The 23,921-nt window shown below is 40.6% G+C and overlaps 1 protein-coding gene across 15 annotated transcripts in view; it reads left to right on the top strand.

The window, feature by feature from the left end:
- Positions 1–23,921, top strand: part of BBX (BBX high mobility group box domain containing) — a 119,335-nt gene that overhangs the window by 24,765 nt on the left and 70,649 nt on the right. For 8 of the 15 annotated variants that reach the window (XM_083498608.1, XM_083498614.1, XM_083498611.1 and 5 more), the window contains one exon: positions 12,374–12,425. The exons of 6 other annotated variants lie outside the window; for them this stretch is intronic. In XM_083498608.1, the coding sequence (XP_083354734.1) occupies positions 12,423–12,425 (3 nt within the window). In that variant the 5' untranslated portion in view covers positions 12,374–12,422. Of the gene's footprint in view, positions 1–12,373; positions 12,426–19,181; positions 19,367–23,921 lie in introns of all 15 variants that reach the window. One more of the 15 variants, XM_083498601.1, reaches the window with a different exon arrangement.

The following is a 23,921-nucleotide window of genomic DNA, read 5'->3' as shown; positions in this document are numbered from 1 at the left end:
TATATTTTCCCCTGCTCTTTCAACCACAGTTCTGTGAGACTGAGAGAAGTGACTGGTCTAAGGTCACCTGGTAAGCCTTGCGGGCAATCAAAAATGATAACCCTGGGTCTCCCCAGCCTTAAGTCCAAAACATTAACCAGTGCTGTTTTTCTAGAAAAGAGGTGCCAGAACTCACCATGAGCAGTTCCCTTGTTCTATTATAATGGCAATGGTGCCCACCTGAGAGATGCCAGAACTGGGTTCTGGTGAGTTCCGGATGAAAAAAAGCCCTCACCACTATACATAGGTTTTTCTTTTAAAGTTAGTTAACCACTTAACCACTTTTGTAGCATTTTAACTGTAAACAAAGAGAGAATGATACTCATGTTAATAAATATGTGCAGGAACAAATGTCAATAAAAATTGGGGGGGGGGATAAAAAGAGAATACTGATAACAAAACAAACCACCCCCAATTCACATTATGGATACAGTACCTGCATCTTAAGTTAACTATATAAGTTAATTTAAGCCAACCAGATGTCCAAATAGGTATCCATACGAAACTAATTACCGTATTTTTCGCCCTATAGGACGCACTTTTCCCCCTCCAAAAATGAAGGGGAAATGTGTGTGCGTCCTATGGGGTGAATACAGGCTTTCGCTGAAGCCTGGAGAGCGAGAGGGGTCGGTACGCACCGACCCCTCTCACTCTCCAGGCTTCAGGAAGCTCTGCGCAACCCTCCGGAGCCCGGCGCCAAACCGCGCCGGGCTCCGGAGGGTTGTGCAGAGCTGCCTGCGCTCCCGGGCTTCCCGCAGCTCTGTGCAACCCTCGGGAGCCCAGCTGGAAGCCGCGCCGGGCTCCCAAAGGTTGCGCAGAGCTGCTGGATTCCGAAGCCTCGGGTGCGCTGATGAGCGCGCCCGGGCTTCGCGCAGCTCTCCACAAGCCTGGGGAGACCGGTGCGGCTCCCTAGGCTTGCTGGATAGCAGGCTGTTCTGGGGGCTGGGGTCGGGGGAAGCTTACTTTGATATTGCAATGTTCTGTCTAATATGGCCCATGATGGTCACTTGAAAGCAGTGGTAGCTGTGCTCTTGAAGCGCACTGACCACATTATTGACAGATATACTATTCATTCTAGAACTGAGTTCAGGGGAAACTGCTTTTGCCTGAAACATTGAGGGAGCCCAGTCTTTTTTAACATTTACATTGCTGGTAGGTGTATGTATAGAGAGCAAAGCAAGAGGAAGCCAGGCTCATCCAGTAGTAGAAGGGGGGAAATCAGCAGCTATTTTTAGGTAGATTTGGATGCAACCTAGGTGAAGAAAACATGGTATTCAGAACATACGCCAAATTATCATAGATTTCTAGATTTCAAACTCAATTTATTTGCAGTCAGATACCTAAAATGCACAAGAGAATAACCATATAACTTAATGAGATATCCACATTTGTGAAACCATGACATTGTTCCACATAGCACAGTTTTGGTAGTCTTCTCCTGCGCTGATTGTAATTTCAAGTAACCCAATTTCAAATCTGTTGGCTTTGGAAGAAACTGAAAACTTCCCAATATTATTAGTATGTGTGATTTGCACAGAAGGTACTGCTAAGATAACTGAACAGAGACAGAAACTGTAGACATTTATTTTGCAAAGAAATAGAAAGGGGTTTGTGGGCTCAAGACTTGTTCCTGTAGTGTTAAATTATAGTTTGCCATTATGTCTGGACCATCTACTGAGTTGGGTGATGCTGTTCCAAGGGGGGAAAGTAATTTTTATTATGTTCTGATATTTAAATATGTAGTTTTTATAGTTGGATATATGTTCCTGTATCTGAAAAAAAATATGTAAGGGATAAGCGAGAAGCCAATTAGATACAATTGATAGTATCAACTTATTGATAGCATCAACATATTGGGAGAACCTTCTTATAGACAAAATATGGGAAGACATTAAGAGTCTCATCTTAATATCCTTAGCTATGCATGGAAAGTCTCATTGAAGTTAATGGGCTAAAACACATAAAAATTAGTGCAGAGCTGCATCCTGAATGAATAATTGATCATTGTCAATTTCCTGTACAAGTGTTTACTGAGGGGAGAGAAAATTTCATGCCTGTGAAAACAGATCTTTCATTAATACCCCAAAGCCAGAGAGAACTTATGGAGGGTTTTTGCCCCCCCCCCCCGCTAGGACCAGTTGAAAGTTACAGTAATATACACGGCAATGACCTGGTTCACACTGCACATTAACACATAAGCTAAACTATTGCTTAATGTGAACAAGCAGGGTGTTGGTGCACTCTGCTCAAACATTTTTACAATTCTGCTTCTGCTGCTGCCGCACAATGAATGAAGCAAGCCTGAGTCTGTCTTGTCACCTTATCAAACCTAGGCTTGTGGCTTTACCCCTCCATACAAACAACGAGAAACAAGCCAAAAATGAACTTTAGTTACTGCTCAGAGTTTATTTGGAGAGAGAGGAAAAAAACCCAAGCTTGGATTCTAGACAACACAACAATCCAGACTCTGGCTTGCGATGTGTGGTGCAGCAGCATCAAGAGGAGTTGGGGGTGCCACAGAAACTTTAGAGCAGCATGTTCCAGCACTCAGCTCGTTCGTGTTAAATCATAGTTTGCTTTCAACCAAGGTTTAATGTGGTATGCAAAACTTATGTGATTTTGTAATTTCAGAACCTATTCCTTCTTTATTGCTTTGCATAATGGTGCTTAATTTGTTAAGTACTTAATTTGTTCTGGAGGTCCGTTCTTAACCTGAAACCGTTCTTAACCTGAAGCACCACTTTAGCTAATGGGGCTCCTGCTGCCGCCGCGCCGCCGGAGCACGATTTCTGTTCTCATCCTGAAGCAAAGTTCTTAACCCGAGGTACTATTTCTGGGTTAGCGGAGTCTGTAACCTGAAGCATATATAACCTGAAACATATGTAACCCGAGGTACCACTGTACATTAGGTGTTGCTAATTGGGGTTTCCCCACATGTACCTGTGAAGTTATCATTTTTTCACCTTCCATGTTTAGGGATGCTTTCATGTCCACAAGAATACTGGATCTGAATATGCACACGTTTCTTGATACAAAAGTGGCAAACAAAGCTGAACATATTGTAAAGTGTAGAAATGTCTTACGCATTCATAACTCCAGGTGTCGTTATATGGCTGTGTCAGGGACAAGTGGCAAATAAGGTCTGGGATGTCTGGAAGGCTCAGTTTCTGAATCCAACAGAAATATCAGTCTATATTGAAAAGCTTTGCCTCATTTGTGCAATTCATTTTAGCCTATGGGAATTGAAAATAAAGCTATAATTTTTCACAAGAGTCTATTTTGACAAGAAACTGCCTTCAGAGCATAAATGAAACGTGTGAACTTGTAAGCTATTGTTTTCCTTTGGTACATATATTCTGTTTAAATTCTTTCAAGTATAATTATGTATTTAATTATGAAGGAACTTGCACACTGGGTGTCACTAGTGATTTATGCAGTGCAATATCCGGCCCATAGCATCAGTAAGTGCTAAATGCTCTAGAGAAGGAAACCAGGGCACATAGGAAATGACACATGCCCTGTTGTTCACTTCCAGCTTCTGGCAGTCAGATCTTTGGGAATACTTTTAGAATAAGTGCACATGATGCCTGATAATTATTTGAGTCTTCCAGGAATTCGTCTAATCCCTTTCTGGCTCCCAGTTACAATTTTACTGATCATGGTATCCTAGAGCAATGAGTTCCACAGGTTAATTTGTACATTGTGTACAAAAGTATTATTGTTTTGCACCTGCTCCTTTTTTGATTTAATTTCTTCCAGAAACAAATCTATTGACCTTTACCTTAAACTTTTACTGCTCTCGTATGAAAGCTCTTACATAGGCCTATTAATACAGCAACAACAAACATGTTTATCCTAATTGGGGAAGAATTCCACACTGTGTTTAAAATAAAAGGGCACTCTGGATTAACAAGTGGTGTGTTTTACATTTCAAAATATTTCATAAAATGTATTGTTTGTACAAATCTAGTGCCTCACAATGAGATATCATTACCTATGATATTTTTAATAAGCAGTTACCACTAATAATGTAGGGACGCGGGTGGTGCTGTGGGTAAAACCTCAGTGCCTAGGACTTGCTGATCGTATGATCGGCGTTTCGAATCCCCTTGGCGGGGTGAGCTCCCGTCGTTCAGTCCCAGCTCCTGCCCACCTAGCAGTTCGAAAGCACCCCTAAGTGCAAGTAGATAAATAGGTACCGCTTTATAGCGGGAAGGTAAACGGCGTTTCCGTGTGCGGCGCTGGTGCTGGCTCGCCAGATGCAGCTTCGTCACGCTGGCCACGTGACCCGGAAGTGTCTTCAGATGGCGCCGGCTCCCGGCCTCTTGAGCGAGATGAGCGCGCAACCCTCGAGTTGGTCATGACTGGCCCGTACGGGCAGGGGGGGTACCTTTAACCACTAATAAAGTATTAACACCATGGTGTATTTATTATAATCAACCTATAAGTTTCTATTTAGAGCTTATTCACTTAGAGTAGCTTATGTATATACAGATGTATAACCTTTATCAGAAAGGCGGGTTATACATCTGTCAACCTACATTTCCAACTATAATTAAATAATAATAATAATAATAATAATAATAATAATAATAATAATAATTTATTAATTTATTATTTGTACCCCGCCCATCTGGCTGGGTTTCCCCAGCCACTCTGGGCGGCTTCCACAGAAACCAGAAAACACTAAAATATCATACATTAAAAGCTTCCCTGAATAGGGCCGCCTTAAGATATCTTCTGAATGTCAGGTAGTTGTCCATCACCTTGACATCTGATGGGAGGGCATTCCACAGGGCGGGCGCCACCACCGAAAAGGCTCTCTGCCTGGTTCCCTGTAGCTTCGCTTCTTGCAATGAGGGAACCGCCAGAAGGCCCTCAGCGCTGGACCTCAGTGTCCGGGCAGAACGATGGGGGTGGAGACGCTCCTTCAGGTATAAGAACATGTGGAAAACTCTGTTTGAAGGAATCCCAATATTCATCTTTTTGTATATAGCCCTTAAGGGCATCCCTTATTTAATATAACCATATTTGAAAGCGTTGTCCCCTGTTTCAAATCACTGTCCACAGGACATAAAAGATTCTCCTGGTGGCAGGTGACCGCTTTAGATGACTGAATGACAGGCAGTTCCAGGTTGTCCATTATAATTGTATTGATAAAGCAGAAAACTCACTTGATTGTGCAGAGGAGGTCATTTATGTGGCAGAGGGAATGAATAAATAATTACATTGACAAAAGAGGCAAAGGAATGACTTATGTTTGGTATTTAAAGAATGCTAACTAACTTGCTTCCCAAGAGATGTGGACACGTATTTTCCAAATACTATCAAGTCTCTTGGTGATTCCGAAGGTCTCAATCTATTCTGATGTGTGCATCAGAAGCATTGTGTGCACCTAACCACCAGTAGATCACCTATTAGCACCAGGAGAGCAGAGAGTAGGATCTGGCTTGATTCCCCACTCCCCTAAGTATGATGTAATTATTAGATTAGCTGTGTTTAGGCATTTAAACTGTGCCCCTAATAGCCCCTGGTGTGTGGGATTCCCTTCAGATTTTTGCACAATCTTGCATTTCTTCTACTTGATTTTGGGTGATTTTCCTGCTTCCCCCACCCACACTGCAGCAATAGTAGAAGGGGGGGGGCGGGTAGAGAAGGGGGAAATCCATTGCACAAGCCACTTTCCACTTTGATGTTCACATGAGTACACACAACCACATATTGTTTTTTCTGTTTCATATGGCATATTCACCTAGTAACATCTGTGTTTCCAAATAATCTACTCTAGATAATGCACTGGTGTATCATTTTAAAAAGGAATCAATATAGTGCTCAGTATGCCAAAGTCTTGAAGCATATCTAGATGGGGGATTATGTGATTTTTTTTCAGTGTATATAGTTCATTTGTCTACAAATTAAGTAACTTTTAATATCCATCTAGAGTCAAAATTTAAATTGTTGTACAGGGCTTTCTTTGAAATCACATATGCATCTGAAATTCTCTTATAACTTAGATCAACAGTGATGAATTCAGCAGCAAAACTGGTTCACACGGTCACTTGAAGTGATTACCTTTTTAGGTGTAGATTCTGGAATATTTGGCAGTGAAGCTAGTTTTTGTGATATTAATAAAAAAATAAGTATTTCATCTAAGAGCATGAACTTGGCATTTTGAAGTATCAGAGTGAAGAGTTGGCATAGCCGCAAACTCATCTGATTGCCCTAAGGCAGGCCACTATTTCAGTCTCTAGTCTCAGCCCTCCAGTTATAGTATGAGGCAAAATAGTGCTGACCTAATTTACAGATTTGTTTTCAGAGCTGCCAAAATAATGTAAATGTTGAGGACTCCAGCTCCCATTCATCCCAGCCAGTCACGAATGATGGAAGTTGCAGTATAGCAGCGTTTGGAGTCATATTTCCCCATCCCTAGCCTAAAGTCACCAAGTGAACTCATGGCAGAGATTAAATTTAATCCACAGGTTTGCGTCCACGTGCGCGCACACACACAAATTTTTTTGATTTTGTTTTGTTGTATTCAATTGTTTTTTTTATTTTTCTTTTTTTGGGGGGAATTTTTTAGTAGGGGTCTGGCCTGCTTTTTTTAAAAAAAAATCAATGTTTTATTTGCTTTGGGATATGTGTAGGCGTTCCACAGGGTGGTTTTTTGGGGGGGGAGGGGAGGACATAGTTTAGAGCATCATCAGCTTTCCACCTCCTGTGAAATAGGTATTTGATGCTGACCACAACAGTTTATTAGATTTCTGTTTATGCCCTCAAGCTGCTGTAATTATCCTGTAAAAATGAATTGTAGTTAAAAAACCCCCCACCAAATAATATGATTCCACAAAATATTTTTTGAGATTCAAAAGGCACTCTGGTGTTTTGTTTCCTGCCAAATTAGCTGCTGCTTCCGTTATGCTGTGAACCGAGCCTTCATTACTATTGCTTATGATAGTTAGTTTAATGTTTACTTCTAAAAATGGTTTGTCCCATTTGCTATGGTGGTATTTAACAATGGGCACTGTTCTGCAGGAAGTTCTCCTGTTGAAATAAACACTGAATGCATAAGGGCAGCAATTATTCAGTTAAATATGTGGTTATCAGGCTGGGGTGGTCCCAAGGATAGTTATTTATAGTTTGAATTAAATAATCTTCTATTTATTTTCATCTGTACAGGATGTAATAATAAATAATAAAATAATCAGAAACCACAATACAGTGATACCTTAGTTCTCAAACTTAATCTGTTCTGGAAGTCCGTCCGACTTCCGAAACTTTCGAAAACCAAGGTGTGGCTTCTGATTGGCTGCAGGAACTTCCTGAACTCAAGTGAAAGCTGCATTGGATGTTTGGCTTCCAAAAAACGTTTGAAAACCAGAACACTTCTGGGTTTTCAGCGTTTGGGAGCCAATTTGTTCATCAACTAAGCCGTTCGAGAACCAAGGTTCCACTGTACTAACTATTAACTATGTTTGACCAAGATGAATGTGACAATATAATCAAATCTTCTTCAGTATCATAGGTTATAGTCAACTTACTTAAGTAATGAGTAATATATGATAGTATAGCCATTATTTGTGATCGGTCTTCTGGCATTCCACCTCTCTGTTCACTGAAACTGAAGATCACGTCAGTGCATCTATATGTGTGCATTTATATGTGTGCATATATGTGTAAGTGTGCATCTATAAAAACTCAGGTCTTTGTTTAGAAACTGACTTGACTCTGATCAAAATGGTAATGGTTCTCATTTTTGTTTAATGGGTGAATCAGTCATGTGTAGAGCAGGTAGCCAAAATGATGCCCTCCAGGTGTTTTGGTCTGAAACTCTATCAGCTTCAGCCAGCGTGGCCAGTGGTCAAAGATGATGGGAATTGTAGTCCAGCAACATCTGGAGGCCTCCCATCTTGGGTTTCCTTGCTGTAGACAAGGGCCATTTCAAGTATTACATTTTACAGTGAACTCTATTATACAGTTAGAGATAGGTAGCCGTGTTGGTCTGCCATAGTCAAAATAAAAAAGTTCCTTCCAGTAGCACCTTAAAGACCAACTAAGTTAGTTCTTGGTATGAGCTCATACCAAGAACTAACTTAGTTGGTCTTTAAGGTGCTACTGGAAGGAACTTTTTTATTTCTATTATACAGGTAACTCTCATTTTAGGCACATCCAATATGTGTGTGATTGTGCGCGCGCGCGCACACACACACCCCCCCCCCCACTGAATCTGGAAGTAACTTGGAAACATCATAAAAGACATCACTAAAAGGGCAGGGACAGAACAGGAACGGAAAGAGGTGTCTCACTTGCATGTGATTTCATGCAAATGCTCAACGTCCCAGAACACACACACACACACACCCCCCCACTGAATCTGGAAGTAACTTGGAAACATCATAAAAGACATCACTAAAAGGGCAGGGACAGAACAGGAACGGAAAGAGGTGTCTCACTTGCATGTGATTTCATGCAAATGCTCAACGTCCCAGAACACAAACCCCATACGAATCGGGGGTTGCCTATACAGGCTTAAAATGTGTTTTATAATTGTCTGTGCATTTATTAAAGCACGTGTTTTGAAGTATGATAGACCTACACACTCCTGGAACTTCTTGATGAGCTGTGACAACCAGCAGGAAAAAACAATATAGGAAAACTCATTTTTCCTTGAAGTGCCCCCAAGAGGGTTTTTAAAAAAAGAATTTTGAGCTATTCACCTTGCAACCTGTTTCAAATCTCTCTGTTTTGGGAGGTAACATTAGTGTCACCTAGGGGTAGGTCCTTTTCTGTTGTGGCACCAACCCTAAAGAGTACATTGTTAAGTGAGGTTTTCAGGCCTTAAGACTATACTGCTTTAGGCAGTTGGTGAAGACCTGGCTTTGGAAATAAAAGGTTTTTGGTTAATTTGGTAATTATTGCTATGTCAGTTCCATTTTCCTCTTGTGTTGCTAGAATTTGTTAAACAAGTTGGATATTGTTAAATGTATTAATTGGATTTTTTAAAATGGTTGTTGGTTCTATTCTGTTTTTACCAATATTTGCTAGCTGCCTTGAGTTTATTTGGAGAATAGTTTGGATAGATTTAAAAAATCAATAAATCACAGGTCAACTTACTATATTGTATTATCAAGTACAAAGGAATCAAATAGTGAGATCATCCAAGGCAAATGTTTATTCAGGTGCAAAAAACCTCAAGTGAAATTATTCTCTGAAGGTGAAATGACCTGATTTTTATAGTGAAGTCAGAACTAATAGGATTATTCTAGTTTCTGTTTTACTTCTAAGTTAGAAAAATAAGATGGACAGGTTGCTCTAGAGACACCTGTACTATGATGGAAACAAAAATATAGATAATTGTGTATTGAATATGATGCTTGGAATAGTGCAAGAAATTCAGAAAAATTGGCCCTGTTTTCCAGGTGGGCAAAATCCATAGCTGTCAACATTTCCCTTTTTTAAAGGGAAATTCCCTTATTCTGAATAGGATTCCTCGCAAGAAAAGGGAAAAGTTGACAGCTCTGGCAAAATCTGATCATCTAGAATTTGGAATTGATTGGGAGAAGAGAGGAAGCAACAGACAACCAGGGAATGATCTGGACATGTTCTGTAGTTCACCCACCATGTTTTTGTTCTACCGGTTATCTATCTTTGTCTTTGCATATTTTACCCCGTAATACTTTTCTGTATAGAAGAAATATAACTGATAGCTACTCCACTAGGACTTTCCAGAAGCTTTACTGACTTTCTATGGTGAATCAAAGTGCAATGAGCTTTCTGATTGTACAGAGTGAAGTTTTTACTGTGCTTTATCACTTATATTGTATTGAGAAGCTTCTGAAGCAAGAAAGCAAAGGATTGTTTGCCGTAGGATTTGCAACAGTAGTGGCCAGTGTGGTGGGACAGAGCTGTGGAGCCAACTTCTCGAGACTGGTTTTGTTACAGCTTTTATGTGAGCAGCAGAGAGGTTGGGGCTGCCTGGACACGCCAGAGGAGCCAATCCAGCATTCCCAAAGGTGTGTCCACAGAGCCTCACCTCACCACTGCCTTGCCCACCCCAGAGATATTCAGGTAAACTGGTGTAGCTGGTGTCAGGATGGCAGCTCCACTGCTCCGCCTCATCTCACCAATTAATACTGACTTGCAACACTAAAGAATAAATTACAGCTGAATGGTTCGTGTTCCAAGTCCCAGTGAAAAGGGCTGCTTTTTGAGTGTGTGCTGTACATAGTGATAAACAAACTGTATGTGGAGGACATTCTAACAGGTTTCTTTACATATAGCAGCCCTTCCAGAGGTGGAGTTTTTGTCACATCTGTCTTGAACCTCCCAGTGGGTCCGTAGTGTTTCCCTTGCTCTTTCTGCTCACCTGTCCACTGCCCATACTTCTTGGCTGTTTCCAGTACCATCCTTCTTGCAGTGTGTGACCCCAAAATTTGCCAAATAAACTCTTAAGACATATTAAATCTTGGAATCATAATATACCAATGTCAATATAGCTAGTCATGTTCACCCATAATATTTAGCTAGTCTAATAAAAGATGTCATTAATTATTTCTGTCCTAAAACAAAACAACAACAATAATCTTCTCTGTGATCTACCAATGTATAATGTGCATTTGGTATGAACATAGGGAGAGGCTTTCACATCTAGTCTATATTTCTTCCAGTTTTTCTTAATTTATTTTAGATTTTTGGTGTGCTTGTTTTAATGTGTTGGTTTTTTGCTTAGAATATTGTAAGTTGCATTAAGTTGCCGTGGCAAAAAAGGACTAATAGGATAATAATGATAATGGATTTTCAGTACAAGCCTTCTGGACCTCACTTCAGTTGAGAAAGAAGCATGCCTTAAAAGAGGAGAGACCATTAAATCTTGACTCATGTTTGAAAATATCACAGAATGTGTGCTATTCTTATATGTCTATTTAGTTTGAAAAATGCTTCAATACAAACAGTTTCAAGGTTCACTTTTACATGTTATTATTATTATTTGCAAAAGTGAAGTTGGGGCATATGCTTATCAGTGCAGACAAGATAACTTGTCAACTGAAAAATTATATGTTTTGACTCTAGGTGATCTGTAAGTTATGCTCAGAGCAGATTCATTGAAATTAATGTGTTTAAGTAACTGAAGTCCATTGATTTTATATAGTCTATTCTTTGAATATGACTAAGTTGGATTTCATTTTCTGTGTTGGTAAATGGTAAAGGTAAAGGGACCCCTGACCACTAGGTCCAGTTGTGACCGACTCTGGGGTTGTGGCACTCATCTCGCTTTAGTGGCCGAGGGAGCCGGCGTACAGCTTCTGGGTCATGTGGCCAGCATGACTAAGTCGCTTCTGGCGAACCAGAGCAGCACACAGAAATGCCGTTTACCTTCCCGCCGGAGCGGTACCTATTTATCTACTTGCACTTTGGCGTGCTTTTGAACTGCTAGGTTGGCAGGAGCAGGGACCAAGCAACGGGAGCTCACCCCATCGCAGGGATTCGAACCTCTGATCTTTTGATCAGCAAGCCCTGGGCTCAGTGGTTTAACCCACAGTGCCACCCATTGTTGGTACATATTGCTAAAAACAAAGAGATCATAGACATGTTACTGTAATTACATCTTCAGATGTTTTAGAATATTTATTGTGATGCATTTTGTATAAGGGCCTGTAAGACAGAGTTGTTGCACCTGGCCTTTGGTTTGGAGCCAATTTGATTCCCTCCCTCTCTTTCTTTTCCTTTTCCTTCTCCTCCTGCGATGAAGCTACATTTTAATATTTTAATGTTTCATTATTTTAATGTTGTATTTTAATTGTTTTTAAGTTGTAATCATTCAACTTGTTTTTATTATTGCTTGTAAGCCGCCCTGAGCCCGGCCTTGGCTGGGGAGGGCGGGGTATAAATAAAAATTATTATTATTAATAATAAGAAAAAAACCAACCCAGATCTTATATTCATTTACATTTCAAATTAAGTGATGTTTAATATTGCCCGCATACTCAACTGATTTATAATAAACAAATATTTCAGTTTGGGGGGAAACGTGGCTTTTATTCTCAACAAGTTAACCATTTATTTCTGTTTGTTATAATTATTCATTGCTGCCGTAAACTCTTGTTTTCTGCAAAATATGCTGGTATGTTTTGAAAGCAACCATGGCTACTGTCCACTTAATTCCAATCCTTTTTTAAACCAAGTTTTATATTGTACATATTACCTCCGTATAGAAATAAATGTTAAAGGGTATGTTTGAATCGACAGTGTCTTAGAAATTGCTAGTTTTAAAAATGAGTTTTTGGTGAAAAAGCAGTGAGAGATTATTGACTTTTGAATATATTTTTGCAAATTTTAGGAGGCGGAATTAAGGATGGGTAGACAGGCTCTGCGAATCTGGTGAGGTGATGGTAAGTGATAAAGGACTGTACAGCAGCGAGGAATTGGTTATATCTAATAATCAGTTCTGTAGGAACTAATGAAAAAGCATTTCATCCCTATTGATATGCCTGTGTTTCTGCTGTTGCATCTCTGCCTGTTCTCATGCTGTTTGTTTCCCCTTCCTCCTCATGCCAACTCCTCAGCTGCCAATTTATTTTATGTCACCTCCATTTTGCTGTTCATGAAAAGTAGCAGATTAGCATCCCCAAGAGAGGTCAATCCAGTTAAGAGTCTGAACCACCTGGTTTTTACTGTCCCACTTTCAATATTAATATTGAGGGTTTTTAGTACTGTCCATAAATTTTTGGGATAAAACCACTGGGAAGTTTTCCCTACTCTTTCCCCCCTTCACATCTCTCTTGTATGGTGTTCTCTCTTTCCCCACTAGGTGTACACTGACCAGGAATAATAAAATGATAATTTCTTAGAATGGGTATACACTATGGGTGTCCGCTGACCACATGATTTTGTTCAGACCTTGATGATGTGCTTTGGGGGAAAACCTGCTTTCATTTGAAGTCCTTCAGAATCTTTTTTAATTGGATTTGGAGTCCAGCTTTGCTTCAGGAAAAAAACAAGATTTTGTTTCCCTCACATCCTTCTTGACTATTAGAGTGGTACCTCTAGTTGTGGACTTAATTCGTTTCAGGGTGCTGTTTGCACCCCAAAAATTCCGCAACTAGAGTGCCTTCTGTGCATGTGCACGGCGCAATCGGGCACTTCTGCGCATGTGCAAAGCGTGCAGATCATTTCTGCGCATGCGCGAGTGGCGAGCCTGGAAGTAAACACTTCTGGGTTTTCCACATTCATAAGCTGAAAGTCCGTAACAAGAGCAGAACGCAACATGAGGTATGACTGTATAGGTGTATTTTTTAAAAAAGAAAACTCTCTTTTGATAGAAGTGGATAAGATTTGCATAGTAAACCCTCCAGAAATAGGCAGATTGATCCAGCAGCATTTGTGCTGGACATCTTTATGTATATACATATATATATATATTAAAAGAAATATCTATAACTTCTTTATTTTTGGAATAATGTTATTAAATTTCTATGGGAGTGAATCCTGCCACATTTCAGAAGGATAGTAGCAGTAGCTTTTTCCACAAGGTCTGCCTTCACAGCTATGGGTTAAGTGAAAAAGATTTATTTCTTTATTTTTTGTGGGCAATTGATCTGAAGTAGCAGATATGAGAGAGGCACCCCTAGGAAAGAAAGCTGTCAAATTTTAAAGAAAGTTTTTGATTATGGGGGAAGAGAGTAAAAGGGAGCCACTTTCCTCACTGTGATTTCATTAGGGGCACCAATTCAGTAGTGTTAGGTAGGTGCCAACAGGAGTTTTATTTGAAGAGTAGTCGGGTGTGTTCCATCTCACGGACCCTTAGTTCCCCACTTTAAAACCTCCATAACTGCATGTCCAAGTTGCTTTTTATGTGGAGGGGAGCATGAGAGGGGGAGAGAGAACAAGAGCTGCTGTGGTTCCTCAGTGTATGCCCCCTTCCTATCAAAGAGCCTTTATGCTCACGAGATTAAATGCCTTCCCCTCTGCAGTGACCAAAAGTAGATTCTCACATACCCCATATCAAGCCTGTCTGTGGGCCTGCAACCAAGAAGTACCTGATTCAATGGACCACATTCTCTTAGATTGCTCTCCACATAGTAGACCTCTCCAACAGATGCTGAGCAAAATGTTGGACCTCGGGCCTATAACTCCGAGAAGATGTCAAATGAGGTTTCTCCTGGCAGATTGGGACAAAGATATCACTGCTTTAGTAGCTTCCTTTTTAGCCACAATTTTACCCGAAAGGGTTCCCAACGAACCCTGATTTCGGGGAACAGACAGGGCAAGTGCACACGATCGCAGTGTGACCTTACGACCTTCGACAGCTTCACCCTTGTCCTTTTAATTATCCCAGTGATCTGAAATGTTTTATACTGTGATGCCAATAAAGGTATTTGATTTGAAGGGCTTATGCAGACATAACATTTGTGATCCATTAAATACTGAGAAAAGAAATAGTGACTACCAACGTCACTCAGTTAACTTCATGGATGAGCATGACATTCTACAAGAATCTTGCAAGATAATGTTATCAAGTCTGCACTCCGCCCTAGCAAAAAAATTATGACTAACTAATTTTAGTAACTGGCAAAATGAGCTAGCTCTTAAAACACAAGTATAATTTGAACCTTTTATTTGTTTTATCAAAATGTATTTGAAGGAAATGCAGTCTTGTGATTCTTAATTTTTAGCTCGTTAATAGGGGGCTGCATTTAAATAATTATTACAGAAGACTGTAGTCCCATGACCACTTAACTGGGTGTAAGTGCCGTTGAACTCATTGTCCGAGTTCAGTATTTGGACAGGGATGGTCAAGTAATAATAATAATAATAATAATAATAATTAATAATAATAATTTATTACTTATACCCCGCCCATCTGGCCGGGCCTTCCCAGCCACCCAGTGGTGGCCCATGGAGCAGAATGTGTTTTGTGAAGCAAATAATGTCTCCCAAGTCTGACTGGGCTCTTAGGTGCAGAGGCGGCCCATTTCTCCACCTCAGGCGAAAGAAGAATTAACGCTGCCCCCCCTCCTTCCACCACCAGTGCCCTGTATCTTGCAAATTTCTCTGAGAGCCTGAGCATTCCACAAAGGATTGCTGCTCGGCTTCTTACCCCGGGGGCAAGGAAGCCAAGTGGCATCATTGTGTGCAGGAACGCCCTGGTTCTCAAAAAACTTGGCGAGAGCCAGGGCATTCTGCATGGTGTTGCCACTCATCTTTTCTGACCGGGGGGGGGGGATTGTTCTGGTGGCAGCGGAAACAGTTGGGCAAGGCTGCTGTGACATATTGCAGAGCTTTTGAATACATGTGAAGGGGATTCTGTGGTAAAACAAACGTTTGTTGCCTGTATTTCTGCGCGGAAAACAAACAATATAGAAGTTCTTCATTTCTAATTTTAACTCTTAGTTGTTTTATTTTTAAATAATAGACTTGCCGTATTCCAATTCCCTCAAACTGGGTGGCCTAATTTGCATGTAACGCAAATTGTTTTCTAATTATGCACATTTTCCTGTGATTTTTTTTAAAGAAGTTTTTTTTTTTTAAAGTGTGAAAATACAACTTGTCTGCAACAGGGTAATGTAGCACAGGTTTTTTGTGCAACTGAGTATGTACTAGGTTTCGACTGGAAGTGGTCAAGAAAGGACAATTTAATAGGCTGACTTGCTGGAAGCTAAAGGGTGATTTGCAGGAAGGATTTTTGGCTGAAAATCCAAATCAGCCTAATTGCTACCCTGCAATATCAGTGTTTTATATCGCTCAACCACAGGCCTCTGCTCACAATGTTGGATTATGCTGGTGTTGCTTATTCTCAAGGCCATTTTAAAAGTTTTTGTTTTTTTAAAGAAATTTCCACATGAAGTAAGGCCTGAGTTCGAAAAAGAATGAAGTCACGTTGCTACTTTTTGTTTGGTGAGGGAGCATGCTGCTGATTAGTAACAGGTATGCTAAAATTATTGGTCTCTCCACCATTTTATATAAGCAGCTGTCGCTTTCACCCAAGGTGTGGAGAATTTTAAAAGGAACTTGAAAGTTCCATCTCCAGGCAACTGAATTGTGACTCTTGTTTTTCCTATCTCAATGGATATAGTTACTCCTTTTTCATGTCAGTTACAGCTGTGATTTCTGTCATTGGCTACAACAACAAAGGTGGGAGAGGGCTTATATATCACAAAATGATTTTGCACATTCTCCTTATTTCTGATTCTATAAGAGCTATCAACTTGCTTTATATATACGAAAACTGGGAATCTAGCCTTGGTAATAGGGTTAAATGGGCACCAGCTTGCAAAGCTGAGCCAGCTAGACCATGTGACAAATATTGTTAATAGTGTATGGTGGTGGGGGAATTAATGAAGCAGTATTTTATTTTTGTTTTTACAGTCCCATAATAGAAACATGTTCTAGAAAACTAGAAAAAGACAAAAGATTTATCTAAAAGTTAGTACTTGGTATCCCACATTCTTAAATGTAGCAAATATGCAATTAGATCTAAGTTGTGGATTACTGTATTAGACTTCTCTAATACACACAGGAATGAATTATGAGGAACCATATATCCTGTGAACCAGGACTAGAATTTCAGTAATGTAGATGTGAAATCACATAGCCATGGTGGTGATTGGATATTTTTCATGTCTGCAAAGAAACTGGATTCTAGATTCAAAGTTCCACAAAATTTATCACATTTGCACTGAGTTATAAAGGTTTGCAAAATAATAGTCCATCCCCACCAGGTAGCCTGTAACCTTTCATGGTATGCAGTTGTTCAGGATAGTACTAGTCGGTATTTGTAAGAGTGATGACTGATAAGAGCAGTGCTGAAACCACTGTGGTACCAGGATGAGCTTTTCCACGTCAGAAATTACTTTCCCAAATGGAAAAAGGGGTTTTGAAGTTCCTTGGTTTATTAGTCGTCCCTTGGCCTGCCCCTCAATCTTATCGATTGCTTCATTTGTTTTTCAAGTTTCCTTTCCTGGAGTTGTGTCTACAACTAGGAAAAACAAGACACATTGAATGTTTACATCAGTTAGACTTGCGGTATTAAGAAAACTTCGACAAAAAACACTGTCCAAATTACCGAGGAAAAGAAGAAGTAGGGTGCCTTGATATTCTGATTTCTATTCTATGAATTCCATAATTCGGCCGTGCCAGTCAAATATTTTTAATCTGCATGGATTTAGGTACATATTGAGATCATACTTCTCTCAATAATGTGTATCAGTTTACTAAATTAGTATGCAGACCCAAGTACTGAGGGCAGATGGATTTCCAGGCTGGAGCTGGCACAGCATTTGGGCTCAGTACTACCACACCACAATAGTAGGGCTGGTTCAGAATCTCCTCTACCTCCCACCTCTGGTTTCAGCACTTTTCATTGGCTGCTGCCTACCCACATGTTCAACAGGTAGAAGGGGAACCTCTGCACCAGCTGGGGGATGCTGCAGTCAGCTTTGCAGTTAAGGGCTGGAGGGCTTGGATGGAAGGTTAAGTCACTTCAACCCAACCCCCAATGCAACACAAAATTGGCTCGGGTTGCTCTGTTAAAAATGTTGACCTATGTAGGCAGCTACAAACTTACTTGGGAGCTAGCCCCAGTGAATGTAGTAGAACTCAGTGACTAAGCATGCGTAGGATCGAGCCACACAGTTCTTTCTGTGCAACCTGTAAATTAGTTGAGTTAGGATATTTTTGATTTACAGCTCTTGGCCACATTCACACGTCTAAAGCACATTTAAAACGCATAACTTTTCCCAGTGCTTTCCCCCCCTAAAAATGTTTAGGGGTACTCTCATATTGAAATACTGCCCCTCCATGAGGCCAAACGTAGAGTCACAAAATGTTTAGGGGTATGTGTCCCCCCAGAAAAGAGCACTGGCTTTTCCCAGTGAATCCTGGAAATTGTAGTGTTTTAAGGGTGCTGGGAATTATAGCTTTGTAGGGTCTAAGTTACAGTTCTCAGGATGTGCATTAAATGTCATCTGCAAATGTGCTTTAAATATATGGCGTGAAATTAAGAACGATTAAATCAGAGCATTCTCTGTCTAAAGGGTTGTGGATGGCAACCTATATTTCTTACTTCATGTTTAAGAGAAATATTCTCGGAGCCCATAAAGATGCCCTTTTATGCCCTCCAGTTTATTTTTCTAAGCACATATCGACTGTATGCCTTATGAAGTACCTTGTTGTATAATGCAGTAAGACTACTACTATCTAAACTTTTCTGATCCAAAAAACTGATTGTTGTTTTTATTATCTAATTCCCATACAACCAATTGCCAAGCAAACTCTTGTGTCAATAGCTGTTGCCTTTGTCTACAATTCTGATTAGAAATATGTCCTTTATTACCCATCCGGGCCTCCTTACTTACCCACCTTTGGATAATTGAGGCTATACTGCAATATAAAATGTTATTTATAGCCAAGCTGTTTTTTTAAACAGCGTCTGGCCAGTTTTTACCCTTATAGAAGTTACTATTTGACTTGTTTTGTTAAGTGCAGTAATGCAAAAATGTGGATGGAAAGCTTACATTTGAGAGGCGTAAAAATAATTAGAAATGATATTGTTACTTTGAGGAATACTCTGAGGCTGGACAATGAAGTGGCTTAGAAGAAGGTGTACGTGATTAGGGAAATTTGCAAGCTAAGAGGGACAAAACTTATTTTGGGTGTCTGATGCATCCAGGTATCACTTCCAGATACTACATGAAACTGGCCTCCTACCCATATCAGCATTTGTGAAATCAGAGCCGTCCCCATGGCCCACTTTAGGTGTTACCGTTATAAAAAGGCCTCAGTGGAGAATGTACCTTGAACTGCAGCTGTGAACAGTGACTTGTGGAGAAAACTGCTGCAAATCTGTGCTGAGCTATGGGACTTGCTGGTTGGCCTTGAGCAAGTCACTATCTCTTTCGCCTCATTGTGAGCTCCTTGGAGAAAGGGCGGGATAGCTAAGTAATGCATAAATGTTGTTATTTATTTTTTTCGTTTCCAAAACAGGATTGTGGGAGGGCATGCCCTAATGCTTTGTATGTGGGGCTGCCCTTGAAGATGGCTTGGGAGCTTCAATTAGTGTGGAATGCGGCTGCCATAATTTTTATCAGTGCAGCCAGATGGTATCGTGTTACACTGAACAAATCGTATTGTCTGCCCTTTTGCTTCAGAGTCCTGGTGCTTTCCTTTAAAGCCTGAAATGACTTGGGACCGAAAGAGGTGAAGGAGCACTTTTGCCTCCCTGTGCCTTAAGATCTTCAGAGCAGGCTCTGCTTCATGCCCCACGTCAGTTCCATGCTGGTGCAGGATGGGCCCTTCTCTGTGATGGCACCGCGGCATTTCTCTCCTAAATAAGGCAAGCAGCTTCTCTGCTATCATTGTGGCCCCAGGTGAAAACTTACTTGTTTGCTCAGGCATTGTAACCATGACTGTGTGGTTTTTACCCAGTTGCTTTTATTTTAGGTGCCTATGTTACTAAATAGTTGCTTTTGTTTTGATGCATTTGTTATTCGTGCATTGCTAGTGTTTGTGTTTGAAATTGGTTGTTGTGGTGGTTTTGTCGTACCCTACCCTGGTATCAGAATCGATGAAGAGTGGGTTACACAGATACAAATAAATGTTACTCAGGCTGGAATCAGAAATAGATATTGGCATGAAATGGAATTATTGCCTGTCATGTGCATTATCATTTCTTCTTTCCACCCCCCCCCCCCACTTGTCGCCTTTGGATAAACATGATCTGAAGCGCTGCAATATCCTGCAAAACCTGCCTGCCACAGACCATTATGCCTCTCCTCTACCACCTTGCAACTCTCTGAAACAACTAGAGAATACCCCTCCAGCCTCAGGGAAACAAGTGTACTGGAAAACTACATATCTAGGGCACAAACCCTGTTCAGTATAACCAGAATTTCGATAGGCCAGTACTCAACTCTGTTTTGATGAACTGTAAAAAAAAAAAAGTCACGTGAAAGAGCGGGTGGGTTATTGTTGTTGATGTTAGCAGTAATACTGGTATGCCAGTAATGCGGTGGCTGTTCGAATGTGCAGCTGAGCATAGACTACAAGAGCCAAGTCTTGTTCATGTTTCATTCTTTAGTGCCTTCTGGCTCCACCCTGTTCTTCTCTGTTCAACTGAAATCATTTTTCCGTGTTTCGTGTTAGCTGCTGTCGGAAGCTAGTAGTCCTGCTCAGAAAACAATCATTTTCATAGCCCTAGCAACATTTTTTTTTAAAAAAAAAAAACACCTGTTGGATTTATTCATCTGTTTCCCTTTTCTGAAAAGGAAAAGCAACAGGCTGGGAAAGTCATGGTGATGGTGGTGCTGATGATTTAGAAAGGAATATCCTATTCACTATTTTTGGCACAGCGTCCTAATCAGAGTTGTAGAATTTTGCACCAAAAATAACGAGGGGTGAATCTGAAAGATGGATGGGTAGATGAATTAGTCTCAGGTAACATATGTCGTGAGTATTTACTTGGAGATGGCTATACACTTGAGGCTATAATCCTTTCCTAAACACACCTGGTAGTGAAGCCCATGGAACACAGTGGAACTTATTTCTGAGTAGATAGATCTGTTTGCATTAGATTAGGAAGTCAGTGGCTTAATACCAGGGATATAGAACTGGTGGCCTTCCAGAAATGGCTACAACTCCCAACACCATCACTTGTTACACACATTGATCATTGACATCCAGCAGACCGCAGATTCCGCACCTCTGCTTTAGACCATCAGTGTTAATATTTCCGCATCTCTTAAGATGTACTTAACAGTAGTTCATGCTTTTGTCCCTTATTAGCATAGCTTTGGTTAAGTGCCCACTTTCCAATGGTAGCCGGCTGTTACTTAGTAAACAGAAACGCTTTAGCAAATACAGTACTCATGCATTGGGCTTTCCCCCTTCTGTTTCCACAAATAGTGCAACCCAGCCCACACACAATTCATTGTGTTGTAAGCTGCTTAAACACAGAGCAGTTTCAAAAGGAGAGTTTTTATGATGGAGCCTGTGGATGGTGGTGTGAGTGGTAGAAAAGAAAGCTGCTACACAAGCAATCTGCAGCAACTTTCTTTGGATTGGGCCCACAGTGATTAAAGCTAGTGTAGTTAGGCTGCAGTCCCTGTACATACATACCTGGGAATACGTCCCATTGAACTCAGTGGGTCTTATTTCTTAGGAGGCATGAGCAGGATTGCAATGCAGTAATTGAGATCCCCATTGGCGTAATGTGGCTAGGAGTTGAGCCAGGAGGTCCCTGGTTCAAATCTTACCCCTGCCATGAATTCAGGGGCAAGCCACTTTTCTCTTGGCCTTGGCTTCAAAACTGCCACAGGGGGACAAGAAAAGTGGCCTGCATTACAGGATTGTTGTGCTAAATAGTATACGCAAATCACTTCAGACACTTGAAAGGCGTTAGATAGGCATTAAGTAGTATTCTATTTTTACCGCACAAGATGTAGAAGAGAGTAAATAAGAAAAAGCATGGGATTAGTGCAGAGAAAAAGAAGTACAGTACAACTATACTTAAGAAACCTCTGTTGGTAAAATTGAGAGATTGCCACCTCTCTAGTTAAATGATTTTTAAAACACTAAAGTGTGAATATTATCCTCACTATGTAATTAATTTTCAGGAATTACTCCAGTATTCTGTCACCTTGCTTTTATGAAGAACTGCTACCAATTTTAGAAATATTTTTATCAAAGTAAATTTTTATTTACTTATATAAGTTAGCAGCAGAGAGATTAAAACATGATGAACAATTTTTCAAATTTTAAATGGGGGGAAGTATTTGATCCCCTGCTAAATTTGCCCATTTGCCCTCTGATGAAGAAATGACCAGCCCATAATTTTAATTGTAGGCTTATTGTAGCTGTGAGAGACAGAATAACAACAGGAAAACCCTCAGAAACCCAGAAGACAGAAGTCAGGCTTCTGGTACATGTACTGGTTTTCCTGAGTACCTCATAGGGTAACCACTTACACATCACCAACAAAGAGGAAATGCATTGCCAAAAAAAGGAATAGATTTTTGCATAAAATTAGTATAGGGTAATTTATTATACAGGTTTCAAAATGACTGTAATTTAAATAGAAATACAATATAGCTCACTATAGAGGGAATGAGTGTGATCAGGTAACCTTTGCACATGCTCATTGTGCTCTCTAGGTCTGAGGCTCTGCAGGGATCCTTTTTGCTTTTCCTTCTTAAGGATCTGTATATTTAAACAGAACTTGGACTGGATGGGCAGTCCTCCAGATCAAGAATTGGGGAATGATCCATAACTGTGTTCAGGAAGCTGGTTAAGCACATTCTTAACTCTCGCGGAAATAGGAGAAAATTACTTCTGAATAAATACTTACAAGACGGAGCTGCAAATCCTAGTGTGTTCACTGGGGCTTACTGTATAGTAAGTATGTTTAGGATTGCAGTCTCAAGTACTTAATGGTGGTTGAGCTGCACACGTAATTTTAGCAGTTGTCTTCAATGTATAGAGACAGCATGGTTTAGATGCCGGTTTAAGTCAATGTACCGCATATCAAGTTGCTGAAACATGGTATTCATGTCCTCCTCCTATCCTCACTAACAATTAATTACTATAGTTGCTCGTTAACATTTCTTCTGTTTTAAAGTCTACAATGAAACTTCATATTTTCATACGGAATACTGTATAATTTAGTGAGTTTTTTTCAAAACCAAAACCAAATGCTTGAATTGCATAATTTTTAAATTCAATATTATTCTCTCTCTCTCCCCCCCTCCCATTTTTGATGTTGTCTTGCAGGAAACTGGTAAAGGGTTTTAGCAGCTGTTAAATTAGTGTGAAATTCACATCACTGTTAGACTTATCTTCATGTCCTATTTGCTGCTTGATCAAGACTTCTTGTTGTATCAAAATGCAGTGGAATTTGAACCACTGACTAAGAAGCCTATGTTGGAAACTGGAAAGAGCCTCTGCATGATTGAAATAATGCCTAAGACCACTGATCATGTTATTAATATAAATTAAATAGAGATTCCAACCCTCAGGTGCAAAATACACTTAAATTCCATCATATAAGAAAGGTACACATGTTTATCAACTGCTGCTCTTCTGTTGGTGTTGCTTGGTATAAATTGCCTAGTCCCTTTGACTCAATATTCATGTCTACTGTAATGGTGGAAAGGGACATTCCTAACTATATATTAGGGCTGGGCGATAGCAGGTTTTCAACATTGCGGTGTATTGCCAGCCAAACAGCGGTTTGGTGATATACTGTGCTGCTGAAAAGACAAGGTGCATTGGCCTCTATCTGCGAGACACTGAGGTGAAACTGCCCCAGCTCTCACCTAGGTGCTTGCCAGCTGGACAACGCAGCTTCAGCTGGGGATCGGGAAGGTTCCCCCTTCCCCAGCTGAAACAGCCACTGTGCTCTCACTGCTCAGTCAAGCAGTTTAAAGATGCAGAGGGAGGAACAAGCTGTATTGATGCCTCGCTGATACAGCTTGTTTCTCCCTCTGCGTCACTTGAGGGCAGAGTGGGATGGAGGTTTCACTCAGCGATATATTGTGGGTGAAACTGCCACTGCTCCTGAGTCCCTCTGCTAGCAGCTCCCTCTAGCAGAGGGTCTGCTTCTTATCCCGGTCCTGGGCAATATATCAATATATTGCCCAGCCCCCCCCCCCATATGCATCCCTTAGATCAGACTGGGAACTTTGTTGATCAAGTGGTCCAGATCTTTATCTCACCAGATACCCATAGGCAAATTTTGTCAGATGGGCAGGACCAGCCACCTTTCAGTCATCTGACATCATAATTATGCTCAGCTGACTGATGGTTGGCAGGCTTGCCTACCTGTCAATGCTGGTCCACAGGGATGTGGGAAGAAACTAATGAGTGAGGAAGCAACTAGTAAGCTTAAGCCCCCC

Source organism: Podarcis liolepis, assembly GCF_965112155.1.
Source record: "Podarcis liolepis genome assembly, chromosome: 4".
Taxonomy (NCBI): Eukaryota; Metazoa; Chordata; class Lepidosauria; order Squamata; family Lacertidae; genus Podarcis; species Podarcis liolepis.
This window is presented reverse-complemented; position numbering and strand designations above follow the sequence as displayed.